A 23,489-nucleotide genomic window follows, 5' to 3' on the forward strand; every position below is an offset into this window, starting at 1 on the left:
AAGCTCAAGCGATCCACCTACCTCAGCCTCCCTGAAGGCTAGGATTACAGGTATGAGCCACTGCGACTGGCCAACCAGGGGATGCTTTTGAGTTGCCTTTGTTTTCACAGTTGAGACACTCCAGCCCCAGGGATTCAGTGGAGATTGTGGATTGGATGTGTGCTGGGAGGGAGTGGCTTTGAGTGAGCCAGGATTGATACCCATCCAAAAACGTAGGCAAGGAGGTGGGACCCTGTTGGGGCCCAGTGGGATTATATTGGATGGAAAGCTAGGTGAGAAAGAGGGAAAGCATTGTCTGGTCACCAAAGACTAGAGTTTGTAAAAAAGAGCCAATACGCTTTTATTTGAGCATTTATTTTTTTTCCAAAGAAATCCATGCAGAAAGATAGAGACAGAGAAAGAGAAAAAGAGAGAGAGAGAGAGAACAAGAAAGAGAGAGAGAGAGAGAAGACATGGTAACCATGTTCTAGCAGCCAAACATAGGAAAATAATTTGGCACAACTTGATTTTTTTTTTCTTTGCAAAAGGACAATCTATACTACCACTAAAATGTACCTTTCTCATAAAGATACCATTTGACTTTCGAAAACATAACACATAGTTAGCCTTCTACTTAATGGCTGAAGGAGGTATATAAGATAAAAAAATAGGAAAAAAATAGGAAAGTGGTTCCCTTTCTTGAGGAAGACCACTGGGTGCTGAGGACAGCACGTGTGCGGGCACCGGGAAGTCAGTGCACCAGGCAGAAAAAGCACAGCACGCAGACACCCACGCTGATCAGGAGCTTCAGGGGGGAAGGAGCATTCCCGAGGTTATGAGAGGCGATGATCTCATTGTCGTCTGGGTTCACATGTTGCTTGCTTCCAGGAGCATCATCCACGTCCAGGTCGTAAGCCAGTTCTGCAAACAAAAAAAAAAAAAAAAAGAGAGAGACGGGTTTTAAGTGCAGGTCCCTGGATCCCCAGCAGTATGGGGTAGATCGGTGGTTCTCAACACAGGAACTGTATGAATGGGTTGCAGCATTAGGAAGGTTGAGAACCACTGGGGTAGATAGTGTTCGCAGCTCAACCACTTGTCTGAACCCAGCTTAGGTTCCTTCCTTTTTTGGATAAAAAGGCCACCAGGAGATGGGAAATAGAAGGGTACGTGCAGTGGAAGGAAGTGGTGGGAAGTGCTCCCTGCAGAGGTCACAGCAAGGGGGAGCGCGCAGGCTGCACCCCATTCCCCTTTGGCTCCAGCACACCTACAATGGGGTGCCGTTGGCCCTTTGCAGCATCTCCTCCCAGGCAAGGCTGAGCTTGAAGGGCATTGTCACCAGATCTCACTAGTATCAAAATGTACAGTGCTGTGTGGGTGACTACCCACGTGTCCTGTGTGAATGTGTGCTGGTGGGGCAGGAGTTGCTGTGCGTTCCCAGCGTACTTTTCTTGGGTCCTGCACCTCACGCGATTTCCTCGTCCGAGGAACTTTGCTTTATTAGGGTTGAAGATAAAGTAGTTTGCTGATAAAAGTTATTTTATTCTCCCCAAAGAATTCCTTTATCTATTGGGTCATTCCATTCTTCTCTAAAAAACTTCCTCCTCCCGAAGCAAAACTGACCTAAAGCACAAGATTTAAACTGATATCAAGTGAATGAGGCCTCCAGAGAAGCTAATGGGTAAGAGTCTTTCATTCTTTGATTGCCTTCTGTTCATGACACACATTTATGATTCTGTAAAGAAATTTGGGTGTTTGGTTTGACCTAAGGCACAAGTTTCCCAGAAGGCAAATCTAACTAGATAGTGGTTTGTCAGAACATTCAAGAAGGCTGGCCTTGCCCCAGGACTCGGCTCTTTCAGATTTGCTTTTCCAGATAGAGATCAAACCTTCAAACCTACTCCCTTGGCTTTGCTAGACTCCATTGCCAATGTTGCTATTTCAATATCTTATGAAGGCGATGTGATGTGAGACACCTCACCAGCCAACTGTCTTGTGGCCAAGGCAACCGGAAAGATGGCTTGGAACAGTGAGCTGCATAGCCACAGGCATAGAGGAAATGACTGGAATTCTACAGTGGGAAGGAAGGAAGAGGAAGGAAGAGCTCCTCTTACAGGGGATGAAACACTCAGTAAGTCACAGGAAGAAAGTTGTGGAGACTCAGCTTGTCTAGCACAGAGCAGGGCTCAGGACCAGGGCTGCTCTGAGGCTGGCACTGGTTAGGGCACACAGCAAGGTCAAAGCCATCAAAGCCAGGAAGTCTGATTTCACACTTTCCAAAAGGTCTATTGCAATTTATAATGTCACCAAATGATGAGGGGACCAATTTTATTGCACCTCCATAAAAAAAAAATACATTTCAGTTAATATAAGATGATATCTCAAGGTTTCTTTAATTTGCACAGATTTGATTATTAGTACAGATCAACTTTTTCTATTTTAGTTTACTAATTATATTTCTCAATGCATAAAAGTTTATAACTTTTGCCTTGTGGGTGTTGATATTTTTCCTATTAATCTGAATAATATATATATTCTCAAATATTCTACCTATATTCTATACAAATATTTTTTTCTACTTTGGCATTAACTATTGATATTTTTCAATGCTGTACAAAGAAATTATATCCTAACTTTTAAGATAGATGAACTGATTACATTTTAATCTTCTAAAAGCTGAAGTTTTTCTTCCTGATTGCTGATAATAATTCAAATCAAATTTTCTAGGGAACCTAGGGAAAAGCAACCGAAAAGTCTATAATTTAGGTTCCCTCACTTCCAAAATAAATACATACAAACCAACTAAAAAGAGAAAAAGAACAAAGAGCAATGCTGTACTTGGAAATCAGACCTTCTTCTCTGAAAGGTAAACTATGTAGGGCCCACAGAGAAGGCCGAGGTCAGCTGTGAGTCGGCAAGGATAGCACAGGCTTAGGTCATGATCAGATTTCACCGAAGTGGAGAGCGCATATGGCTAGATCTGTTGAAAGCCCAGCCTGGAGTCTCATGGCAACTTCTCAACTTAAATGAAGAGGAGTATTTTTAGGGTTGACCTGAGTGAGAGCACTCTACTGTACACATCACTTTCGGATTCCTTTTCTGGATAATGCCCCTTGCCCAACATCAAGATGAAACAACATCTATTAATGTCACCAGTCAGCTCCTGCACTATTTATTTTGCTCTTCAAATAATCTGCTAACTTTAGAGAGTTTGGTTTACTTGCAGCAGTTATGGTAAACCCACCAGTTTGGTTAAAACCTATAGCTTCTGATCTTTCTTTGCCACGCAAGACCTCTTTTGTTATTTCTATCTCTTGGGCCTTATGTTTTGAAATTATAGCAACAACTTCCAATTATTGAGTCCTCATTATAGGCCAGGCACAGTGCTAAACTATTTATATACATTATCTCACTTAATGTGAGCATCTCTACAATGTTACCAGGTAGGTATAATAATTCCCATCTTAGTAGTGAGGAAGCTCAAGCTCCCATGTTTGTGCAGCTGGGAAGTGGTAGACGTGCTATTAGAATCCAGATCTGAGCCTAAACCTCATATAAAGCTCTACTGCCCCTTGAAAAATTCTGTATACTAAATAGATTGCTTGAGTAGTAATGGATTCCTTCTTGGGGGAAAAAAAAGAACCTTCATTTGTGAACTGTATATTGCCAACGAAAATGAGAAAAGTCAAAGTTTCCACAAAAAATTGACCACATACTTGATTAAATAGCCTTGTTAAACTTTGTAAAATACTGAAAAGAGCTCTGGGTTTGGGGACTTGGAATGGGAGTTAACATATTTCCCTGAAGAAATCAACAATGATGTCCAGGGACATTAGACACTCCAGGTACAAAGCTAGGCCAAATCTTTTACCTCCAAAGGGCCCTCAGGAATATTCAGAATAATACCTCCTTGTGTTTCCTGAGGCTCTTCATTCAGTAGCAACAAAAATTTATTACCCAATCCCATAGTCAGGTTCTTGTGACTTATATTGACAAGAATCACAGCAAAGCCACACTCTGGGCCTGGACCACCATCATAAAGATTAGAGATAAAGGAGACAGCTTAGTTCAACAGGGAAGCATTAGGGGAGATAGAGAAAATAGGATTGTGGTCAAAGAAAAATATGGGTATCTCTAGACAGGGAAATCTAATCCAATTTAATATGACAAACCAAAGGAGTTTATGATGTAGCTAGCAAGCATTGAGCTAGATGATTGGAGAAAGACTTAGTGTCTGCCTTCAGGAATCCCACACTCTGGCAAGGGAAACAGATCAAGAAATAATCCAGCTAGTTACTTGGCAGAAAAGAGAAAGGGTTCAGAAAAAGGCAAAGAGAAAGGGTTCAGAAAAAGGCATAAGCAAAACACTGTGGGGGTAGAAGGGAAAGAGAAAAATTTCCAAGTAGAAGGATCTGGGAAGATGTCTTAGAACAACTGGGATATAATCTATGCCATGAAAAGTGGGTAGAACTGTGACGGGGCTGAATGAAATGGTTATTCTAGGCAGAGGGCTCGGCTTGAGCAAAACCAATGAGATCAGAGAATGTAGACGGGGCAGAGTCAGAAGTAACGAATAGCTTCCACGGTGGAAGGAGCCACAGAGCGCACATTGCTGTTGTGTGTGTGGAGGCGGGGAGTAGGGGGTTGGTGGTAGGTGGTGGGTAAGGTAGGAAGGACAAGTAAGGACCAAATCATGGTGGATTAGGAATTCTACAACTATTCAGTGTGTGAGAGGGAGCCACTGAAGGTTTTTAATTAAGCAAACCGCACACTGTGTTTTAAGAATGATCAGTGTTAACAGTGTGGAGGACAGTCTTAAGTGGGAGAGACTTGTCAGACATCTTGTCTTAGACTAGAGAAAAACGAAAAAACAAAAACCCCCCAAGAAGCCAGTGGGAATAGCATCTGAGGATCAGCTAGTAGCATAAGTTTTAATTATTCGAAACCCTACATAGAAGCTAAATCTACATCAAACCAAGAACTTCTTAGCTTGCTACAAACAGGATATATTATGGGAATCGTCACAAACCATCTCTGCTCATTCATCCTATCTTTATGCTTATCAGTGATCTTCCAGAACGTATTTTTATTGTATTAGGGGCATATTATAAAATGTATCGAAATTGTTTCTATCTTCAAGTTGATCATCAGCAAGAACCTTCTGAGCCAGCAAGGAGTTTTTCCATGCTAAATCAAAAAATCTGTTTCTATTTGTAATCAGTTTAGCTATGCCCAGAGGGTAGACCCAGCAATCTGTGCTAATTACACACTCTGCCCTGACTCACATTTTGCCTTCATGTTCTTCGCGTTGCAGTTTAGATAGTCCATTTAAAATAAATAGTCATTAAAGGCTGCACTTTTTTGTGTGTTGGAAAGTTTTTCTGCATGGGACCAAGGACTAAATGGGGAGTCTCTAAGGAGGCTGTGCCATTCTGGCAGTCTGGAGCTCTGGGTCAGCCACCGACTATTTCACCTTTGACAAGTCATTTTCTTCTCCTGTGAGCCTTGGCTGCCTTCTTTTTCTTTCTTTCTTTCTTTTTTTTTTTTTTTTTTGAGACAGAGTCTCACTCTGTTGCCTTGGGTAGAGTGCTGTGGTGTCATAGCTCACAGCAACCTCAAACTCTTGGGTTCAAGAGATTCTCTTGCCTCAGCCTCCCGAGTAGCTGGGACTACAGGTGCCCATCCTAATGCCCGGCTATTTTTAGAGATGAGGTCTCACCCTGGCTCAGGCTGATCTCGAACTCCTGAGCTTAGGTGAGCCACCTGCCTCAGCCTCCCGGAGTGCTGGGATTAGAGGCATGAGCCGCTGCGCCCTGCCCTCTAAGTTGTCTTCTGTGCTAAATCAGAGTGTTGAATTGGACGACCTTCAGGTTTTCTTCTAGTTTTAGTTCTCTCTGATTTCGAGGGTCTAAGGGCCAAGTGAGAGGCACAATCTCCTCCTGGTTGTAATCATTCTTCCACCTAAGGAGGCCAAGGTGGCTGCCCCTGCCAGAGCCTCCATAAGCAATCAAGGGCAATCAGCTGCTTCTCGTGGGATGTTTCTATGGTGATGTTTGTCTGCTACCAAATTCCCAGTTCTCTTTTTTCTTGAGCTGTTCTAATCTTGGATGAGAGACACTGGCAATAAATAAATCCGTGCTGGACTGTTTTTGTTTGGATTTTAAAGTCTGGCATAATAATGTCCATTAAAACCAGCATACACACAGCTTTGGGGGAGAAGTTTCTGGACCTGGGGTGCATCAAGAAAGCATGCACAAGCAGCCAAGGAGGACTTGTGAGCCAGTGAGACAAGCCTTTGGGCCTTTACAAAGCCACTGGGGTCTCGAACATAAAATAGGAAGCAAATGCTCACCTTTGAGTGCGCGGGCTTCAAGGAAGACAATGCATTTCTATAGGAGCTTTACCCACACCAGTGAGAAGGCTCCACAGGGCAGCCCGAAAGAAGAACTGTTATCACAATGTCAGGGGGGAGCATTCTGCTCCTGAGCCAAGCATGGGGGTTTCTTCCTTGCCAGGCTTGTACCAGCAGATGGCTTCAATCTGGCCCTAACATAGCAATAGAGCGACACTGCTATCCCTGTGCTTTGTGTTTGCTGCATACAGTTGGCCCCCAAGAAATGAATATGTGAAACCCCAGGATGTTGCTTGGCATATCCCAGAGGCTGGAGTTAGGAGAAATCTCTGGAGAAATCACATTCACGGCAACACTGTTCACTCTGCTACCCATTCCTGAAGAAGCCCTCGGGCTCTGTCATTCCTTTCTGAATCCTAAGCAGACCTGGTTTCCACGGGCAATCCTGCCCTATCAACAGACCCCCATGCCCACCCTGTTTGTGAACTTTCAGGTGTGAAATGACTGCTTGGACTCAAAAGCAGAAGAAAGTGACCACAAATGACCCTTGGGTCTCTGGGAGTCTAGATTTTCTTCTTCATAGATCAGATGAGGAGAAACAGGCACACTGAGGCCTCTAGTTCTTAATTATTCTACTGGGGCTCCTTTGGGGATGGGCTCCTTTCACAATGTGCCTTTTCGACAAACAAATGAACTGCCAAGTTTTCCTACTAAATGACTATAAAACCTGGGGATAAGCCAATGGCTTCTCCTGGAAAAGGATTTGGGTAATGAGATGCTGGGAGGATACAGCAGCGTTTTCCCGCTAGCTGGGCCATCTCTGTTGCTCAATCTGGGGTATGTGTATCTTCAGGTTACGCTGTAGTGGGCTGTGGGTACATGAAGCCAGGGCACACTTCCTCCTAGGCAGTTAGTGGAAAAGCGCACTATTTTCTACTAAGACACACAAAGCTAATGATAGAGAGGTCCTGGTTGCAAGCTCATTGAAGAAATCAGAAAACATTTCCTGTTTCGCAGGATCTTCAGGTTATGTCCCAGGATCCTCAGGAACAGTGATTCACTCTCACTTTTCTCTGGTGTATGCGAGACTTAGGTGGAAAGGTCATAAAATCACTGTTAGCTGTCTTGGGTCACCTGGGTTTTGTCAACTACCATGCTGGACCTTCTGACTCATAAATTCCTGATGAGTGAGTTAATGCAGTCTTTTCTATGGCAACTTCCTTGTCAGAGGGGAAATAACACAGTGATTGCCTTTAACTAGGGCTCCAACTGCTTAGTTTCCAGGGGTTTCAACCACTAACTGCGGTTCATTATTGTGTTTAGCCACTAGTAGAAAAATTAAAACAGATCACTTATATAACATGGGCCACTAGCATAGTTACTTAGGTGCACTGTGAGTCAAGTCATATTCCCAGAAACGGAATTAAGTCCATCCCTGACAGTTTGAGTGGGTAGTGTGTGTGCTTACCCTCCTCTACGGCCACCGCTTTGTCACCACCTTCCAAAGGCGTGTCATGACAATGACTCTCATGTCCACAGATCCTTGTCACCTGAGGCTGCTTAACAGCTCCAGAGAAATCACAGCTCATTCAAGCCTTTACTTCTCACAGTAGAGGTTATCTCATTGCCATGGGAAGTGGTGGGCCTGGGAGTCAGCAGAGGAAGGGGAGCAGGGGACAGATGCTACTCAGGAAGAGCCAGTGGAAAAGATGAAGAGAAGGTAAAGGAAGAGAACATTTTAGAGAAGGGTGAGTTAATGTGGCCCAATGTTTTGAAAGGGTCAAGAAAAGTAAGGACTGAATAGAAGCTGTTGAATGTGTCAACTAGAAGGTTATGGACGGTTTTTGAAAGAAGTTTCAGTAGGATGATTGCATAAAAAACAAGATTTAGCCAGATATTGTGGTGGTTCATGGCTATAGTCCCAGCTACTTGGGAGGCTGAGGGAGGACGATCCCTTGAGGCCAGGAGTTCATGACTGAAGTATGCTGTAATTATGTCTGCGGATAGCCACTGTACTCCTGCCTGGCTGTCATAGCAAGACCTTATCTCTTAAAAAACAAAACAAAACAATAATGAGGAGAGAGTGGGAGCATGGGAGCTGATAGGGTTTCATTGAGAAGTTTGCAAATGAGTGAAATGAGGCATTGTCACCCTGTTTCTTTGGTACACGGCTGTGCTATTAGTCACTACACCTAACCAGTCTGTACAACCAAGTTGCATTAGAAGGTCCCCTTAGATTTCTGATTCAAGGTATCTGTTTGCAGATGCTAATTCTTGTTATCTTTGATGCATTAACGATCTGTAGTAGACACACAGACAGGTGCTTGTATGTCAATGTTCACTGCATTGTTATTCACAGTCGCCAAAAGGTGGAAATAAGCCAAGGGTCTATCAACAGATGAATAACAAATGTGGTATATCCATTCAGTGGAATATTATTCAGCCAAAAAAGAAACATGGATGAACCTCAAAAACATGCTAAGCAAAAGAAGGCAGTCACAAAATATCACATACCACACAATCGATCATGATTCCACTTATACGAAATGTCCAGCACAGATGAATCAACAGAGAAAGAAAGGTTAGTGATTGCCAGGGGCATGGGTAGGAGGGAGGGCAAGTTTTTGTTTAAAGGTTACAGGACTTCTTTTGGGGATGATAACAAAGTCTAGAAACCAAGACATAATAACATCTGGGGCACATAGACTCCTCAGTCCCTAAGGGAACTAAGCACTGCTACCTGGTGTCTAACCTTGTTGGGGGATGTGTGTCTGTGTGTGAATGTAACTGATACCAAAGTATCCCCCCCACAGCTGGTACTCTTTCAGTACTTTGAAAATCAAGTCAAATTGTCCAAAAGAGTTAAAATGAATGAGTATTTAAGTACTGCCCTGGAATAGCAGAGATGGCTTTTCACTTGAGAAGGGAGAAAAGGGCAATTTTCTTTTTTTTTATTTTTTATTTTTTTTTTTGGCAATTTTCTTTAAGGATTTTAATTCGAGGCTAAGCTTTTTAAGAGAAATTTTAATACAACTTCAGGAAACTTGCATTTGCTTTTGTAACTCATACAAATGATGTTAAGCTGAAACTGTGTTTAAAAAACAATAGATGAAAGAATATACTCTGTCCTCTGGGCGGTGCCTGTGGCTCAAGGAGTAGGGCGCTGGTCCCATATGCCAGAGGTGGCGGGTTCAAACCCTGCCCCGGCACCCCCAAAAAAAAGAATATACTCTGTCCTCATAACCTTTTTCGAAAATTATTTAATGATTTAGATTCACAGAGCTCTGTTTATAACATGAATTTCAGGCATGACACAGCTACAGAGGTATGCTTCATTGGGCTTTGAAGATGTAGAAGAAAAACACAAAATATCACTTATTGTAGCCAATCCATTTGCTGGTGAGGGGTTGGGGGAATGAGGGAATGGCTTTGAACACCCTTGGAGCCCAAGTATATCAGGGCTTCATCAAGTATATCATAGCTTTAGATATACATGATGGGAACCTCCAAATCTGGTAACCTTCCATTTTTAATCAGCCATGGTGAATCTTTTTTTTTTTTTTTTTGGCCGGGGCTGGGTCTGAACCCGCCACCTCCGGCATATGGGACCGGCGCCCTACTCCTTGAGCCACAGGCACCGCCCAGCCATGGTGAATCTTATAAAAAAAAATGTACCTGAGACTAAAATGCTTGCAATGTCCTGGCAATGCCCAACAGCAAGGAATATTATGTGTACAACAACAGCCAAGGGATTGAACTGGCTCTAAGCCCTGAAAACAGTCAGACTGCATAAGAGAACATCTCAGCCCAGAAATCAACAGCAGGCAGGTAGGTGTCCTCATAAATGAAAGATGAAAAGCCTAGGTTGTTCCATTTGAATTTGTTCCTTAAACATTCTCCAATTGTGAAATCCCTCCCTTCTCATCAAGAAGATTTGGGGCATTGAGATTATTTCCCCTCAATTCACTTGGAAGCCCATGTTGTCAACCTGGCTCCATCCTCCTGCCCTCCCACCTTTGGATGTGGACAGTCAGTGAATGTCCCTTCTCACCTCCACACAGGTGCCATCTCCTCTTTCTTTGGATGCTGGCCATTTCTCCTCTTTTTTTTTTTTTTTGAGACAAGAGTATCACTCAGCAACCTCAAACTCTTGGGCTCAAGTGATCCTCTTGTCTCACCTACTGAGTAGTTGGGACTACAGGCTCCTGCCACCACATCCAGCTAGCTTTTCTATTTTTAGAAGAGATGGGGGTCTTGCTCATGCTCAGGCTGGTCTTGAACTTGTGAGCTCAAGCAGTCCTCCCCCCTCAGTCTCCCAGACTGCTACGATTATAGGCATGAGTCACTGTGTCCGACCATTTCTCCTCTTTCCTTTGGCTTCCTCCCACCTCCACCATCCTCAATGCCTCCGCCACATAAGATCTCTGTTCCTCTCCACTGGTCCACTGCTGTCTAAGGAGAAGGAAAGTTCTGTTCTGTGACAGCTGAAACAAGACAAAACTCTTTTCCTAAAACACAGTGGAAGCATATTTCTCTCTTCCTCAAAATCCTTTGATGGCTCCCTCTGCATGTTGGATAGAGTCCTAATTCCTTAGCATGGCATTCCAGAGCTTCTCCATCTCATCTTTTCTTGTTTTCCAGTTTCAATTGCCCATATATTTCTCCAAGCACCATATACTGTCATACCATTCACCATTCCATTCATCTGCTGAAAATGCCAAGTATTTTGAAGTTCCTATGTCTTTCTTCATTCTACTCCCTTAGCGTAAGATGATGTCTCCCCCCCAACACAATTGTATCTTCTAAGCCTCAACTTACATGATGCCTCTTCCAGGAAGCCTTCCTTTCTCACCTCAGTCCAAATTAATCACTTGTCTCACCAACTACTACTTGGATTTGACTTCTGTTATAGCACTAATGTCCATTGGCTTCATAGTAGAGTTCCTCTCAACTAGACTAGCCCCATTTAAGTAACAAATTAGTCCTCTCTGTAGCTTCCACACAGTTCTTGGCTTACACCTAACACAGACACCTAAAAATATGCCTTGTTGACTGACTAAATGAATGTATGACTCAATGGCCGCACAAATGGCTGAAAGTGTGCAGGTAAAGGGCTACTTCCTTACAAGGCCCCCTTCCCACCCTTCATAAGGAGTTGATCTCCATTAAGTGATGATTTCTTTTTTCAGACAGAGTTTTACTCTGTTGTCCCAGGGTAGAGTGTCATGGGGTCATAGCTCACAGACACTTCAGTCTCTTGGGCTCAAGTGACCCTCCTGCCTCAGCCCCCTGAGTAGCTGGGACGATAGGTGCCTGCCCACCACACCCAGCTAGTTTTCTCTGTTTTCAGTAGAGACAGGGTCTCACTCTTGCTCAGGCTGGTCTTTAACTCTGGAGCTCAGGAGATCCACCTGCCTTGGCTTCCCAGAGTGCTAGGATTCCAGGTGTGAGCCACTGTGCCTGGCCTAAATGATGATTTCTTTCAAAGGAAGGAGCCACCACGGATCCATGATGAAGTCAAGACAAAGACAGGGCCAGTGACAGGCAGCTCAGGAAGCAAATGGCAGCGCTCAATCCTTGACCTCTAGATTCCAAGGGACTTCTAAGCACTAGCAGTTCCTGTCACCCACAGCATCAATTTACTGTACGCAGTGCGGATGGAATCTGCAAAGATTATGTTCTTATTCCCTTTTGCCGTCTGGAACTCGATGCTGTGCTATGTGAGCAGCTGACACATGCTGGCATTCTGTGTGCCATGCTGGTCAGGAAACAGGTTTTCTGGAGAGCAGGTTCCATTCATTTTTCACTTGGAGCTTTCATGATTGTGTTCCCATACCTTTGACCTTTGTTTCTGCCTCACAATCTACCTCCTCCCCTTCCCCCAAGCCACACCCTGCGCCTCCCATCGCCACTGATTCCCAAGTGCAGGGCCTGCTGGTGATTGAAGTTTCAGTGCCTGTCTCAATGACATCAAAACGCAGCCTTGTTAATGAAGTCTCTCACTTGGCTCTAATAGTACAAAGCAGTGAGACTTCAATCCCCGCAGTAACACATGCCGGCTCCCCCATTCCCCATGCAGAGGTCTGTGGGATGGCTGCCAGGAAAATACAATTACGAGCTGGCACAAGAATAAATGCAATTCCTTAACCTAAAAGTTCTGTGTTTTCATTCCCCCTCCTTTTCCATTTCTCTATTCACTTCTTTTTCTCTTTCCATAGCTCTTTAAACTAATTTCCTGTGTCCAATTATTCTCTTCTCATCTGTCTAGTCGTTGCTCTACTAAACATTCTCCCGTCTCCACAGTGTCTTTTCCACAGCCCCAGGCAAAGGGCAACCTTGGACTCTTCTGATGGGTTTGGAATCTTAAAGATAACATTTCTCTTCTTTCCTATTTTGATTTTAAACGTCTAACCTGGGGTCCATTCCTTTTAGTAAAAGCTCCAGTATCTTCTTCCTTAATCTCCCACCAGCGTTTGCATTCCTCTACTGTTCCCCTCTCAGCAGCCTTTCTGCTTCTCACCTTGGTTTCCCTCCTGTGCCCTCCAGCTCCACAGACCCATTTCTTTCATACTGGCCATCCCCTCTTGGTTATTTCTCTTCTCTCTTTCTCCGTCTTAGATTGTCCTGCTTCCCTGTAGCCAGGCCATTTTATTTTATTCCTATTTATTTTTTTGAGACAGAGTCTCAAGCTGTTGCCCTGGGTAGAGTGCCGTGGCATCATAGCTCACAGCAACCTCAAACTCTTGGGCATAAGTGATCCTCTTGCCTCAGATTTTCTATTTTTAGTAGAGACAGGGTTTTCTTTTGCTCAGGGTGGTCTTGACCTTGTGAGCTCAAGCTATCCACCCTCCTCAGCCTCCCAGAGAGCTAGGATTACAGGCATGAGCCACTGTGTCTGGCCTAACTAGGCCATTTTAGTTACTGCTGTTTCATGATCTTGTCTTTCTTCCAAGGGGAAAACAATCTAGAGTTAAAGAAATGACAGATTTTCTAATAATGAGTGCAATCTGAAAATGGCACTTAAAAGGTAAAGAACTTTCTAATAATGAGTGCAATCTGAAAACTGTATATATAGGCTGCTCCTAGGCAGGGAGCTCTGTCTCTGGCGGTCCATGAGAGTCAGCAGAGCTATGTGGTAGAGGTGCTGGTGAAGGGATTCAATCATGGGATGAGGCGGGTGAAGGTAAATAGCTTCTGATGACCCAGCCAGCCCTGAGATTCTAGAATTTCATTCAGGTCTTGAGAGGTCTCAAGGCAGGGATGAAGGGTGAAGGCATAAAGGTTAAAGTGACCTTTGCATTCCTCCCTTTAACATAGACACTGCTGGAAGAGCAATCTCAAGAGATGGCTGTGGACCCTCCCTCAGAGAAAGGGATCAGTGTCTTTCTTTTGAAGACCATGACTAGCCCGGGGAGGAGGGCTTTGAGTCTGCTAAGGAGTTATCAACCAACACATAATTTTAGGAGAATAACTACTGAGCTGCCTAGGGTAGGGAAAAAGAAACACATAATATGTCCAGCTTACTAAACTAGGGGTTAAATCTGAGAGTGTTAATATTTATCAGACAATATGAAGCATGCTCATGTGATATAGGGCAGTCACATGATGACGCTACCTATGTAGAAGATGAGCAACCAACTGGATTTATCCGCCTCCCAAAAGGAAAGAGTAGTGATTCCCAGGCAGCGGACATCTTGTTCAATGCCATCATGCAGTGGCATCACCCAGCATCCAGGAAGAAAAGAAGAAGCACCTGACAGAGAAAATTCAATCTCGGAACATGATTAGGACATAAGCTGGAAGGACCCAACAGGAAGGCAACTGAGGAGAAAAGGCTGGATGCACCTCATTACAAATAGCTCTGTGGGCATTAGAACAAAGCAGGCAAGTGCAAAAGGAGGCCAGGAAAGGTAAAAAGGTGCCAAGTGGCACAACTCACAGCTATAAAGATGTGAAAGAGAAGAAGGAAAATTCTACTACAAAGAGTGGCAGCCAGATCACTAAGGAGGGGTATAATAAGCAGCAGGAAGATATTGAACCAAAATAAAAAGAAGATGCAGTTGGCAAGAAATGAACACTTTAATTAAGGCCATTGGCAGCCCTGGTTCCTTACAACTAGGAAGGGGCAGAAGTTTTCCATTTTGTTTTTACCTAGCTACAGAATACATCAAATGTGCCCATTAACCAAGACAAACACATCCTGTGATTGGCCAAGTCGAATGAAGAAGGAAAATGGCTGAGAGGGACAAGGCTTCATGCTCTAAGCATCCCAGAAGCATCGGAAAATGAATGATGAGATTTCAGCACGAAACCTCACTTACTGCAGGGCCAATAAAAAATTTACGTTAAACACATTAAAATACAATCAACAACAACATGAACAGATTGAAAACCGGGGTTTGATAGCCAGGCATCCTAACTACTTCTGGAAATATATGCTAAAAATAATACCAATCAAAAGAAATAAGTACAGCAAGTAATCTGCAATCATCTGAAGGAGGAAAGGGCATAGGGTGGCAATATTCCTGGCTTTGTGAAAAGCAAATCAAACACATCAGCTACTTATTGATCTTACAAGGAGAGGGGATAAGAGGTGTGGCATCAGTTATCTCATCTTCTTCCTGTCATTTTATTTCATGGGGCTTTTCTCAAACCAATTAAGAAGAGGAGATTAGCCTGGAAAGTTTCTCTTGGAATCACACCTTGCCCTAAACTAAATTTCAATGGATTCTTTTATTTTCTGTTTATATTTTAACAACTTTATTAAGGTATACTTTACATGCCATATAATTCACCCATTTCACATAAATTTCCAATGTCAAATTTAATGATTTCTAGTTAATTTACTGAGGTGAACAACTATTACCATAAATCTGATTTTAGATCATTTTTATCAGCCCCATCAGATCCCTCATGGTAGTTTATAGTAAATTCCTATAATTTCCCAAGTGCAGGGCCTGCTGGTGAAATTTTCTCTTTACTTGGAGTAAATAATGGATTCTTTTTAGCTTTTCAACTCAAGCTATCTGCATCTTGCAATACTGTTGGCCATGCCTTGTCTTTTTGTATTTTTTTTTTCTTTTTTAGATTTGTAGTCTCCCTGTGTTGCCCAGGAGATTCCTAGGCTTGGATGCAGTGGCTATTCACAGGTGTGATCAAGGGCATGCAGCAGCCTTAAACTCCTGAGCTCAAGCAATTCTCTTGCCTCAGCCTCTGGAGTAGCTGAGACTACCACTGTACCCCAGCTGGGCACTCCTGTCTTGAAACTTGGTGTTCCCCTTCCACCACTTCCTTCTGGGGCTTCCTCCTACCCCTCTGATCATTCTCAGTTTCCTTTGGAAGCTCTTTTGCCTCTGTTGCTTTCTTAAAGATGAGTGTTTTCTCATCTCTTGCTTGGCCTTCCACCCATTTCCCTTTTCAAGACTTCCTGAATGCTCTCATCTGTGCCCCTGATTTTATCTGTCAGTAAGGAGTCCTATATCTATCTCTAGCTCAGATGTCTTCTGGGAGATCTAACTGCCCGCTTGCCACGTCTACCTGGAATTGCTTTAGGCAATTCCAACTCAACATGCCATTAACTGAATGCAGCATTTCCCTTAACTGTCCCATTTCAGTAAATGCCTCTACTCGCCATCAGGTTGCCCGACCCAGAAACCTGCCAGTCATCCTAGATTCCTCCTCCTTTTTCATTCTCCAGTTCTAACTAATCACCACATGCTATAAATTGTTTCCTTAATATCTTGTGAATCTTTCTCCTTTCCATTGCCATTGTTTGCTACATCTCAGACTGTTCTCATAATGTCTCACCTGGACAACTGTCCGGCCCCCTTCTCGTCCCCCTCCAAACCATCCTGTGTACTCCGGATAGAGGCCTTTTATTTTGTTAGTTTGTAAACTATCCAACACGTGAATACAATCTCAAAGCTAAAGATCCAAACAATACCTAAGCAACAAAAAAGCCCCCCTTCCCCTCCTGCTCCCTAAAACCTCCAGGGGTAATTACTGGTAAACCTATTTTATATGCTGCATATATGGGCTCAGACTATAATGTCTTGGAGATCTTTTGCATGTTAATACATGTGGGACTACCTCATTCTTTTTAGTCATCACTACGAATTTCGTACTATGAATATATTGTGATTGACCATTTCTCTGCTGATGGGCATTTAGGTTGTTTCTATAATGTCTCCCTGCATAAACAATGCTGCAGTGAACATCCTTGAATGTACACATTTGGATACACATGTATGTCTACACAGGGTACATTTCTAGAATAACCCTGGCATGTATGAGTGGAGGCTGTTTTGGGGGCAAGTTGCAGGACAGAAGGTGGGACAGACTGGGGAAAAAATTTTGAGAGAAGAGAAATTAATCATTTTTTTTTCTTAAAAGATGACACAGAGGAGGATAAACTGTCACGATGCTATTAAGGACCTTGCAGGGGTAAAATCATCTTAAATGCTATTACCATAATGCAACAGCTACTTTTTAAAAGAAAACAAATATTCATTGGACACAAACTGTGCATTTTCAACGTATGACAAATCTGGATGCGGACCTATTGTAGATGACCTGGGAGTCACAGTGACTCATCACTAAATATGATTTGGCAATAGAGGGCTTTCATCAAGAAAAGCAGCATGACTCTAGGCTACAGAAATTGGATTGCAGGTCAAATCCTAGTCCTTGGTCAAATCCATTAAAAATATTTCATTTTTATTTTTGCAATTTTCATGTGTTGAGAATACTTTTCAGAGAAAAGAACCCAAATGATTTAAGAAGGCAGAAAATAGGTCTTTTGAGGAAGTGTTAAAAGAAATAGAATTGTCCAGTGACCTTTCACTTCCAAAAGTGGTGACATTTTGGTCCTGAGATCCACTTGACCAAGAGTTTCTAACGGCAGTAGTAAGTCCATTGTTCAGCCTGCAAATCCATAACCGCGTAAGTGGCAAGCAACAATGTAAGAGGAAAATCAAAATGAGTGAAGTGTAATCAGGTATGCAATGTCACCAGACAAAGCTATTTACTGAAGGGGATTACCATGATTGAAGATGCATCCCCTAAAGATTGTTTTTTCAATTGATTTGTCCCATCAGTTCTCCCTATGCCATGCAGACAGAATTCAGTTAGACAGCAATTTCTGCTTGCCTTTTAAATTTCTTTGCCAAGAGATTAGAAGAAGTAAGTTGAGCCTCTCCAGTCACTATGATTTCCTCACAAATGGAAGAAGTATTAACAGAGGGCTATAGAGACAGATTACAGCTTAGGTCACCCAAGGGAGAAATCCGAAGCCCCCTTTTGACTAACAACAAGGTAAGTAATACTCAAATCTTTTTTCCTTCGTATTAAGCCTAAGACCAAGTTTAGGAGGCCCCTTTTTCAATTTGATTTTTTTTTTCTGGTTTCACCTTTCTCATGCCCCCGGCAGGCAGCATATAGAGGGTACAGGACCCTGAGAATACACCAGTCTCTCTCACCTGCCTTCCCTACCTCATCCAGGCATTCTCAAACTTTTTAAACAGGGGGCCAGTTCACTGTCCCTCAGACCATTGGAGGGCCGGACTATAGTTTAAAAAAAAAAACAAAAAACTATGAACAAATTCCTATGCACACTGCACATATCTTATTTTGAAGTAAAAAACACAAAACGGGAACAAATACAATCACACCGCCTCATGTGGCCCGCGGGCCGCAGTTTGAGGACCTCTGCTACTTTTCTCCTTTCTCTACAGATTCTTTTGCTAAAATCTCTTATAAACCATGTCATTTCCTTTTTAGAGTACCTTTTTTAGGAAAATAAAATTGAGAATGTATTAAATTCTGGATCCTGATCATTACTATTACTTAAGTCCTAGTAAAACATTTTGGTTTAAATATGTCATCATAACTGGGGAGGGGTGGTGGTGGCTCACACCTGTAATCCTAGCACTCTGGGAGGCTGAGGCAGGTGGATTGCTTGAGCTCAGGAATTCAAGACCAGCCAGAGCAATAGTGAGAAACCGTCTGTACTAAAAATAGGAAAACTAGCCAGTCATTGTGGAGTGTACCTGTAGTCCCAGCTACTCAGGAGGCTGAGGCAAAAGGATCACTCAAGGCCAAGAATTTGAGGCTGCTGTGAGCTATGACGCCATGATACTCTATCCAGGGAGACAGAGTGAGTCTCATTCTCAAAATAAAAGTAAATGAATGAATAAAAAATAAATAAATAAATGTCATCAGGAACAACCCCTTCAAGAGGATGACTGGTCAACCTGGCAGCCCCCAGTGAATAGAAGGGTTTATGTTAAGTATGTTGAGTACAATGTAATGAATTAGTTAACTCATTAAACATTTACTGAGTTCTAGGAATATTTGTTGAGATATAAGGAGCAAGGCAGGCCAGGCACTGGGACTACAAAAAAGCCATGGAGCCTGCCCTCAAAAAGCTCTCCAGCGGGAGACGGGCACACGGCAGGGGTGTTGGGAGGGACAGCAGTGAACATCAATTGGCCTCGCCGTCGTTTACTAGAATCTGTGCCAGGTGCTTTGGTGGCTACGATGAGAACAAACTTAAGGAGCTCTCTACCTTGTGAGGAAAAAGAGGTTGAGTACCAAAACCCTGTACTCCAAGTAGACACGGTGAGCGCTGTGAGAGAGGCGTGGAGAGAGGGACACAGGGCTTTGGAGCAAGGGCAGAGTCTATGCAGGGTGCTGAGAAGGGAAACTTGGGGAAGTCTGGTCCACAGACCATCCCTGCTCTGCCTGGAAGCAGAGAGACTATTTAATTCTTTCTTATTAAACTGTTACTGCTTCTCAAGTGAGATATGTAAGTATTATTTGTAAACCTTCATGTGTTCCACAAGCATAAGATGTTATTATTATTATTTTTTTTATTTTCAGACAGAGTCTCACTGTGTCACCCTAGGTAGAGTGCCGTGGTGTTACAGCTCACAGTAACCGCAAACTCGTGAGCTTAAGCGATTCTCTTGCCTCAGCCTCCCGAGTAGCTGGGACTACAGGCACCTGCCACAGCGCCCGGCTGTTTTTTTGGTTGCAGTTGTCATCGTGGTTTACCAGGCCCGGGCTGGGTTCGAACCCGCCAGCCCCAGTGTAAGTGCCTGGCGCCCTGCTCACTAAACTATGGGTGCCGCCCAGATGTTATTTTTTTATTTGAGAAAACCACGCACATTTCTGGAGAAACACTGCTTCTTTGAAAGCTAAGAACATCTCTCATGCTTTCACATCCCCCCTCCTCCCCCTCCCCTGCGTATGTCCATTCTTGTTCTCCCTCCCTCTCCCCCTCGTGTTTGTGGGTCTGCTTCTGTCTCAGGCTGTCTCTCTCTCCTCTTTACTACTTGAAGAGCCAAAGTGTACAGGGAACGATCTTGTTCTTTGGACTTAGTCCCTGACTGACAGGAAACCCAAGTCAATAACCCAGGGCCAGATGTGTGGAAGGCGTGGATTGCCGGCTGTGGCCTCTCACTCAAGGTCCACTGTCACTGCACTCGGAGTGATTTCCAAGGGACCGCCTTGCCAGTGTTCGGTGTATCTGAGTGCAGGCAGGGTGGGGTGCAGCTGCTCTTCAAATGAAACCCTAAACCCTTTCAAACACTCAGCCGTCTTTCTACTTTCTCAGCTTGTAAGGCTCTAAAGATTTCCCTCTGCACATTTTTCCAGCATGATGTGAGATGCCAGTTAGTCAAGAGAGTTTTAGGAGAATGTCTTTTAAATGTACATTCGTTTAAAAAGCAGTTCCCTTTCCCCTGGAGCTTTCACCATTAACTGTCAGTTTGCACATTTTATGAACCAAAGGGCAAAGGCATTCCTATTATCAAACAAATCCTGATTTCATCACGCCACACTGTGAACAGACATCAAAACATCGCCTTGTACTCCATAAAGATATACAATTATTATTTGTCAATTAAAAATAAAAATGTTAACACTTAGATGAATTTATTTGCCTGTTCCAATTATTGAACATAATGAAAAGCCAGACAGAGATAATTAAAGGGGTCAGATGCAATGAGATAGGGGAGTGACATATCCTCCTGGTCTCATATTTTGATTCTTACTTAAAGAAAGAAAAATAAAAGGCCTGTCTTATTGAAGAAGTAAAGCCATCTTTCCCTTTCCAGAGTGCCTCCCTGAAAGAAAGGTCCAGCCGCAGGCTGACATGAACCTTTAAATTCCCTTACTACCTTTCCCCCAGTCGCCTGTTTTAAGATATCATCTCACCTTAGCTGAGAGGCACATTGGTCCTGTAGTGATGGGAAGGTTTCTTCCAGAAGATTGATAAACAGAGGCTATCAGCTTGAATTACTGAAATTAGCAAGGCTAATGCAATGTCACTATTCAAAACAGTGCCAATTTGGAATTTCTTAATGGGCTCAGGAGAGGGAGTCTTTATGCATCCTACAATCTCTCTTCATTCTTACCTAAATTCCTTCTCATAGATGTTGTGAATGGCCTGTTTTGTAGCCAACACAAACTTTGTCCAGTAAAATAATGTAAGGAACTCAGAATGAAAAGAGATTAGCTGTTCCTGGCTCCTGTTATTTTAAAGCAGAAATAACTTTGGCTTTTACTGATTCATAGACAAAGCTTGAAATGCAAAGCATGCTCAACTCTAGATTCAGCATGAAAAGGACCTTAAAATATGCCCAAGTGCAAGTAATGGACTTATTAAAGGGAAGAAAAGAGGCACTTTTCACACACTCCCAAGCTCTTTAGTCCTGTCATATCAGCAATCTTGCTTAAGAATTTCATCCTATTTACATTTCTTTTCCCTTTAAATATCCTCAGGACTCACGTGGCATCAAATATTGAAGGTTGTAAGACATTAATTTCTTTATGTTAATTACGAGGAAGGCATGTGAGGCGCACGAGGGATAGAATTTGGAGCACTGCGATGATTTCAATAGGAATTAAAAATCAGTTCTGTAGCTCTAATCGAACACCTGATAATTTATCAACACATCGTTTAGGAAACAAACTTCAAGCATTTTCTTTGTACAATTTCTGGCCTTGTTCCAGAATGAGCGCATTTTTCCATTAGGAAATTTAGTTTACATTTGATGACAAAAGCATGAACTGCACCATTTGTGTGATTATGAAAACATTTATAAAATCAAATTAACCTGGAAGGCTTTCAAGCCACGGTACATAAAAAAGCACACAGTTCTAAAATATGTGTATGCACACACATAGAGGCTTTCTGTTTTAATTTGAAGAGAATTTTAAAAAATGAAAATAGGGCCTGAAAAACATTTGAGTGTTTTGGAATATTTATGTGAAATCAAAAAGGTGAAGGAGTCTGGTCCAGTTCCCATTACAGATATTTGGTTCTCGCCCTATTGCTGTCCCTGGATAGGGGTAGGGAAGAATTATGCAAGGCCCAGTTTGTGTACATTTAAAATAATTTATCTGGGAAGTGGGGCTGTGTGATTCCAAAACAATTAAGAAAAAAATTAAAAGCCAAGCTGGCTAGCTCATGCTATGGAACCAAGACAAAAGGACTGTCTTGTTGAATTCAACTTTGTTGTTTAGGGAGTCATTCCAATTGATTCGTGCTATGGAGCTTGAATACACATAGTTAGTTGTACTTAGCACTAAAAACATCAATCAGTTTTATAAATTTTGCTCAACAAATGTTAATCAGTTTTATAAATTTTGCTCAACAAATGTTAATCAGTTTTATAAATTTTGCTCAAAAGAGAAAATGAAAGACATGGCTATAGGTGATATTTAAATCTAAAGATAAGAAATATTTTCTTGTATTAAATTCTAGCAACTAGCCAGGCATGGTGGCTCAGGCCTGTAATCCTAGCACTCTGGGAGGCAGAGGTAGGTGGATTGCTTCAGCTCAGGAGTTCGAGACCAGCCTGAGCAAGAGCAAGATATCGTTTCTACTAACAATGGGAAAAACTAGATGGGTGTTGTGGTGGGTGCCTGTAGTTCCAGCTACTTGGGAGGCTGAGGCAAGAAGATTGCTTTAGCCTAAGAGTTTGATGTTGTTGTGAGCTATGACACTATGGCACTCTACTCAGGATGACAGAGTGAGAGTATGTCTAAAAAAAAAAAAAAATTCCAGCAACTATTTTTAAATGCCGGATCCTAGATTTAGAGATATAAATCAGATTTTTGCTCCTCAATGCTTTATCACTGACAAAAACAAAAAAAGCTGGCATGTTGAGCAGTTTTGAAACAGCAAAGTTCAAATATTTGGCTTTTTCCTTTTCAGGCAGTTCAGTCTGTTTGACTCTTCATTTTCTAACAAGCTTCTCCTAAATTTTAACCCACCATAGCCAGGATCCCAGAACCAGGCTTTTATTATTATTTTTTTTAGACCGAGTCTCACTTTGTCACCCTTGATAGAGTGCCATGCTGTCATAGCTCACAGCAACCTCAAACTCTTGGGCTCAAGAGATCCTCTTGCCTCAGCCTCCCAAGTAGCTGGGACTACAGGCGCCCATCATGATGTTAACCTACTTTTTAGAGATGGGGTCTCACTCTTGCTCAGGCTGGTATCCAACTTCCAAGCTCAGGCGATCCACCCGTCTCAGCTTCCCAGAGTGCTAGGATTACAGGCGTGAGCCACTGCGCCTGGCCAGAACCAGGCATTAAAGAATGTTTTATTTAAACAGGCTCAACCCTACTTCCCATTTTCAAATGTGGGAAGGGGTGGGGCCATAGTCAACCATTTCACAAGGCTTTATTTCCCACTCCCAGGCTGCTTTTAGAAGTACTTTGGAGAGCGTGCTGGAGAGGTTCTGCCAATTTTTCATTATGAGATCATAACTTAGGAGAGGAGTTAAGGAGCTTAAAGGGGTTCTTAAGATTAATTCTGAGATTTAGGCCCACCCTAGAGTGACCTGCCTCTGTTAGTTTTGCCTGGGCCCATTTATTAACCTTGAACTCTGCTGCTAGTCTATCACTCTTTTAGGAGACAGGAGAGAAGGATCCACAATGATAGGGAGCTGCACCCACCAAGAAATTTGACAGCATCAATATGCTTCTCCCTGGGACAACAATTGAGAAGGCCAAGTGTATTCTTAATGTCATTTCCATTGTAGTCCTTCCTTACTTTCTACAGAGATTTGTTGACCTGTAGCCAGTCAGGGTAAACTTCTTGGCTGACACTGCTCCAGTTCTCTCAACATGTCCTTCTTCCCCCATCAAC

At 42.8% G+C, this 23,489-nt stretch overlaps 1 protein-coding gene across 1 annotated transcript in view; it reads right to left on the minus strand.

Moving 5' to 3' along the window:
- Positions 1 to 344: 344 nt before the first annotated feature.
- The window catches only part of GPC3 (glypican 3), a 537,948-nt gene continuing 514,803 nt past the window's right edge, over positions 345 to 23,489 (minus strand). Inside the window, exon 8 of the mRNA XM_053579706.1 lies at positions 345 to 900. Coding sequence (XP_053435681.1) covers positions 731 to 900 — 170 coding nt within the window. The 3' untranslated portion in view covers positions 345 to 730. The remainder of the gene's footprint in view (positions 901 to 23,489) is intronic.

Source organism: Nycticebus coucang, chromosome X (assembly GCF_027406575.1).
Source record: "Nycticebus coucang isolate mNycCou1 chromosome X, mNycCou1.pri, whole genome shotgun sequence".
NCBI lineage: Eukaryota > Metazoa > Chordata > Mammalia > Primates > Lorisidae > Nycticebus > Nycticebus coucang.